Below are 5,786 nucleotides of genomic sequence, written 5' to 3'. Positions count from 1 at the left end.
ACAATGCCAAGCAACCAGAGCTTCCAGGGACTAAGCCACTACCTAAAGACTATACATGGACTGACCCTGGACTCTGACCTCATAGGTAGCAATGAATATCCTAGTAAGAGCACCAGTGGAAGGGGAAGCCCTGGGTCCTGCTAAGACTGAACCCCCAGTGAACTAGACTGTGGGGGGGAGGGCAGCAATGGGGGGAGGGAGGGGAGGGGAACACCCATAGGGAAGGGGAGGGGGGAGGGGGATGTTTGCCCGGAAATCGGGAAAGGGAATAACACTCGAAATGTATATAAGAAATACTCAAGTTAATAAAAAACAACAACAACAACAACAACAACAACAAAACAAAACAAAACTGCAGGGACAAAAATGGAGAAGAGACTGAGGGAAAGGAGGTCCAGTGGCCAGCCCAAATTGGGGTCATCTCAAGGGGAGTCTTCAAGACCTGACACTATTACTGAGGTAATAGCTTACAGACCTGACATGACTGCCCTCCTAAAGGCCCAACAATCAGCTGACTGAACAGAGTGCTTCACCCAATGGACTGGTCAGGGACCCCTGTGGTTGAATTAGGGAAAGGCTGGAAAAAGTTGAGGAGAAGGGCAACCCCATAGGAAGACCAGCAGTCTTAACTAACCTGGACCTCTGTGATTTCCCAGACACTAAAACACCAACCAGGCAGCATACACTAGCTGGTCAGAGGCCCCCAACACAGACTGCCTGGTCTGCCCTCTCTGAGAGGAGATTCACCTAACCGTTGAGAGACTTGAGGCTCCAGGGAATGAGTATGTGTGGGGGGACATCCTCTTGGAGATGGGAGTAGGAGGAATGGGATGAGGAACTTTTGGAGGGCAGAATGGGAAGAGAATAACGATTGGACTGTAAAAAAAAATTAAAAGATAACAAAACAACAAAAATGGGCTGGAGAGATGACTCAGCCATTAAAGGCTAGGCTCACAAAACAACAAAACAACCAACCAACCAACAAAACCCCAAACTCTTTACCTCCTACAGATTTTTAGTACATTTTAATATATACCCTCTAAAACTGGGTATGGTACTGAACCTGTGTAAAGCAGCTCTCAGCAGGCTGAGAAAGGAGGAGCCAGTTCAAAGCAAGCTCTGACTACACAGGGAGATCTGTCCTAATTTTAAAAATGTCATTCTCATGAAAAACTAATTTGATGACAGCACTTTGAGATTTATTTTGCCTCATAACTTGAAGATAGTATTTAACCATTCTGACTTCAGTGCTCCCTAATAAGAAATCCATGAATTTTCAGAGGAGACAAAACTACCTTTCCTTTAAGATTTTTCATTTGATTTCAAGAGTTGTTAAAATCAAATGAATAGTAAAAGTATATGTGAATACATTTGCCATAAATGATATAGAACATAATGGTTAAAATCTAGCTCCATTTCAAACTGAATTTCAAACTGAGTTAATTGTGTAAAAAAGAAAAACCTGAGAGTTAGCAGGACCTTAGTCTTAGCCTAAGGATTGTTAACTACAGGTTACCTAGACAATATGCTGGGGCAAGCGTCATCAGCAGTTGAGTCTGGACTACAATTTGAAGAGGAGACTAGTCTTAGAGCCACCTTATCGCCCCAAATTGTTTTCCCTTCTGCTTATTGTGTAATTGTTACCCTAAAATATTGACCAAACACTCATTCTGCCTCTGTAATCTCACCTAACTTCTGCTAGTTTGGGGGCGGGTGTGGGGAGGTATTTCATTAGCAGAGTTCCCAGAGTTGAGAGCCGTGGTTTGTGCAGCAGCTTTCAGATTGGCAAAGGAGGCTTTTGTCACAGCATTACTATAAATAAAATAAACACGTTTTTAATCTTTTAAATTGAAGTTTTGTGTTGCCGGATATTTGATCATACTGTGAACCCTGAGATTGTGTTATTTACTTAAAAAACCTGTTGCTAGTTGTGGTGCGGCTCAGCCCTCACACACTTTTAATTCCCACTGGCTGGGATATAGACAGGCCCTTAGTATGACACCTTTAATCCCAAAACAATGGAGGTAACAGTTTGTAATGAAGGTAAGCACTTGTGTTTGAAAGTGATGTCTAATTGAGTGCCAGACAAAGTGGTGATAAAAATTTGACAGAATAGGATGCCCAACTCTCCCGAAAAGAGAAGAAAGCGAAGCTACTTAAGGGAAGAGAGAAGAAAAAGTTTTATTGGGATAGTTTCACAGAGGTTGAGGAGAGGACAAGTTAGACACAGGTGAAGACAGAAGAACCACAAAATTAAAAAGGAGCAAGATTAGAACAGATTGCCAAATTAGTATGAGGCCAAGAAGAGCAATTCAGTGAGAAACTGAGAGAAGCTAGATTGAATCAGTCAGCTTGGAGAGGAGTTTGAGCCAGAACAGCTGAGTTGAATCAGCCAGCTAGAGATCAGAAAGAACTAGAAAAGGTGAGCTTACTCAACATCAAGTCTCAGAGGCTGAAAACATTCTAGGTTGAGATAAGATTGTACAGAGGCTAGAAGCTTCCAGAGCTAGGCCTAGGTTACCAGATGGAGGCAGTAAGCATTTACAAATCAAATGGTTCTATTTTCTAGCTAAAAACTTAATATTCCTGGATTTCAAAAAAGTATGACAGTTGGGCTGGAAGACACAAATATTAAAAACACTTGCTATTGCAAAGGATCTAAGCTTGGTTCCTAGTATCCCTATGGTAGCTCCCAATGGCCAGGGGCTCCAGTTGTAAGGCATCCAACCTTGTGTCCTTGGTAAAGGATACTCCATGCAAACATTCATAAAAGCTACAAGTTGATATGCCTTGTACTTCAGCCCTCAAAACTGACAGGAGTAACTCATTCTTCCAAATGAGCTTGTGTGATCATTCTAGCCTTTTTAGTCCTTTTGTTCCACTGATACTACAATAGTTCTTAAAGGCACTTTTGAGAACTACTTTCAGCTAGGAAGGAGCTCAGTTAGTGGCTTACTTTTAATTCAGTGACACTCAAGTCCCTGAAAGAGCACTGCATTCACACTACCCTAAACACACACCCCCACTTTCCATGGAAGGTCTTACCACCGTCTTGAGTTAATAAAATTGAACAGCTGGTTGAGGTCAAACGAAGCCTGAAATTGAGTCATTGATTATACCTGTTCAGGAGAAAAATTGTCATGCACAACTTTTCGTGAAAACGAAAGGTGGCTCTGAAAAGAGCCTTTTTGTTTTAAGCTGTTAGCTGCTGTCACAAGTGCGGGAGTCACTTGGTCTGGGACTTGTGGTGGCTCTCGGTCTTCTTGGGCAGCAGCACGGCCTGGATGTTGGGCAGGACGCCGCCCTGCGCGATGGTCACGCGGCCTAGCAGCTTGTTGAGCTCCTCGTCGTTGCGGATGGCCAGCTGCAGGTGGCGCGGGATGATGCGCGTCTTCTTGTTGTCCCTCGCCGCGTTGCCCGCCAGCTCCAGGATCTCAGCCGTCAGGTACTCCAGCACGGCCGCCAGGTACACTGGTGTGCCAGCCCCAATTCGCTCTGCGTAGTTCCCTTGGCGAAGGAGCCGGTGCACACGTCCCACAGGAAACTGCAAACCTGCTCTGAAAGAGCGGGACTTGGCCTTGGCACGAGCCTTGCCACCCTGCTTTGCACGGCCAGACATGATTCTTCAAAAGCCTTAAAGCCGTAACCGAGGTAGTGCGTCCACGCCTATTTATAGTCTAATGGCAAATTACACTCACCACCTGATTGGCTGATTGGTGATGAATTAACCAATCAGAAAGCACCACTTGAATTCCCCTTATTTGCATACACGGAACATTTATTGTCCAATCATATTTCGCGTGCTCATACGTCATCCAAGGTCCACGCCTATAAATACCTCTCTTCTTGGCTTGCAAGCGGTGTGTGTTTTCTCAGCAGTTGGAACTGTTTTGAGACGTTGGAGTGGAGAAGCTTATTTTACCGCGATGCCGGAGGTGTCGGCAAAGGGGACTACTATTTCCAAGAAAGGGTTCAAGAAAGCAGTCACCAAGACCCAGAAGAAGGAGGGCCGGAAACGTAAGAGATGCCGCAAGGAGAGTTACTCCATCTACATTTATAAGGTGCTGAAGCAAGTGCACCCGGACACCGGCATCTCTTCCAAGGCCATGAGCATCATGAACTCCTTCGTGACGGACATCTTCGAGCGCATCGCGGGCGAGGCGTCGCGCCTGGCGCATTACAACAAGCGCTCGACCATCACGTCCCGGGAGATCCAGACGGCTGTCCGCCTGCTGCTGCCCGGGGAGCTGGCCAAGCACGCTGTGTCCGAGGGCACCAAGGCGGTCACCAAGTACACCAGCTCCAAGTGAGCCCACAGAGCTCACAACAGACCCAAAGGCTCTTTTCAGAGCCACCCACATCTTCTGTTAAGAGTTGTGCTTACTTCTGTTCCTACACTGCGGTTGGGCATGCGGGCTTTTGACTAGCAGCGCCTGGCTGAGCCTGTGTCCAGGGCTCTGGATTGCCTGCCTTTGAAGCGGCTTTTCAAATGTGGCTTTCACAGGACCACATGACACCAAAGTAATTCAGCACTTAAAGCCAAGGGCTCCCTGGCCTGATCTCTAGTGAGGGAGTCACGTGTTAGCTTACCTGGAAATAGAAGTCAACAGGGCTGCCTTGTAGTGTCAAATGTTTCATAGTATAATATGTTAGCCTTAGCCAACTGACAAACGGTAATAACGGCATTTCTTGCTCCTGCCAAAATGGCAGTTTCGCCGTATGCTTTTGGGTGAGGCTATCTCTAGTCAGGGCCGAGTTGTCAGAAAACACTGAACTATTTCTCCAATCTTTCTGATTTTTAAAAACTTTTCAAACTAAGGTTTTAATGTAATGAAAGCATCGAAGGTTCAAGTTAAATCTTCAAAATAGTCTTTTTTTTGCTCTCGGAGAGACTAAAGATGACGAAGAGCACATCTTTTACTCAGAATCCCCTAACTAGAATATGAATAACCTTTATTCCCATTAGTACTGACGAACACAAATACCACAAGAAAGGATCTTGTCATAAAGGTGAGCCAAGCACAAATTATAACAATGCAAACTGGCAGGCTCAGTGGACAAACTTGATTTCCATTACAAATGATTTGAAACAAGATTTCATATTCCTACTTGGATTGCTTTGTAAGGAGACCTCAACAAATGTGCAATGTTAGAATACTGTCTCTATAACTTGGGCTTAGTAGCTCTAAAGGGGCTGACCTACAGGGTATATTTCCCTCTACACATTGACAACAGAGAAAATCTTTGGTCCTATGGTAGGTTTCCCCAAACCTGCAGCTCTGGCTCTTTTGTCTCTGGTAATGCTAATTACTGAGAGGGCCCAGGAAAGGACAAGCCACCCACGCTTTCATGCAGAATATCCCAGGCTTTCATGCAGAACAGCCCAACCTGATTTACTTGGGATCTGAATTTTCCCAGAAAAATATGGCAATAGTCATTTAGATAGTTAAAGATAGTCTGATTAGGAAGCAGTTTTGCCTGATGAGCCCACCACATCAAACATTACTGCTAACACCAATTTTGTTATCCAATCTATGAGGTCCAGGCACACTACCCAAGTCAAAAGTATGTAGTTCATTATAATATGTGTGAACTTGATATGGCTGTTGACCAGTTTTATTTGGACACTGAATAACTGTAAATGACCTCAGTCTTGAACATGAGGTACTGGGTCAGGCATGAAGCTGTGTCCATCTTCCCCACCATCACAGGTAGAGGCTTGCTGAAACATATTAGACACACATTCCACCATGCAATGCAGAGCTGCTGCTGGGTAAGAGCTTGGT

At 44.9% G+C, this 5,786-nt stretch overlaps 2 protein-coding genes across 2 annotated transcripts; one reads left to right on the top strand and one right to left on the bottom strand.

Annotated features, from left to right (window-relative positions):
- Positions 1-3,049: 3,049 nt before the first annotated feature.
- Positions 3,050-3,660, bottom strand: LOC116883414 (histone H2A type 4). The gene has a single exon (XM_032884542.1). It carries the CDS (start codon positions 3,617-3,619, stop codon positions 3,227-3,229), a length of 393 nt encoding a protein of 130 aa, XP_032740433.1. The 5' UTR covers positions 3,620-3,660; the 3' UTR covers positions 3,050-3,226.
- A 76-nt stretch (positions 3,661-3,736) lies between these two features.
- Positions 3,737-4,349, top strand: LOC116883415 (histone H2B type 1-A). The gene has a single exon (XM_032884543.1). It carries the CDS (start codon positions 3,927-3,929, stop codon positions 4,308-4,310), a length of 384 nt encoding a protein of 127 aa, XP_032740434.1. The 5' UTR covers positions 3,737-3,926; the 3' UTR covers positions 4,311-4,349.
- The last annotated feature ends 1,437 nt before the right edge of the window (positions 4,350-5,786 follow it).

This window comes from Rattus rattus, chromosome 14 (genome assembly GCF_011064425.1).
Source record: "Rattus rattus isolate New Zealand chromosome 14, Rrattus_CSIRO_v1, whole genome shotgun sequence".
Taxonomy (NCBI): Eukaryota; Metazoa; Chordata; class Mammalia; order Rodentia; family Muridae; genus Rattus; species Rattus rattus.
Note: the sequence above shows the minus strand (reverse complement) of the source record. Positions and strands in the feature narration are given on the sequence as shown.

Bases quoted from the DNA above. Each gene is read 5' to 3' on its own strand.
- LOC116883414 (XM_032884542.1), bottom strand. From the start codon at position 3,619: ATGTCTGGCCGTGCAAAGCAGGGTGGCAAGGCTCGTGCCAAGGCCAAG.
- LOC116883415 (XM_032884543.1), top strand. From the start codon at position 3,927: ATGCCGGAGGTGTCGGCAAAGGGGACTACTATTTCCAAGAAAGGGTTC.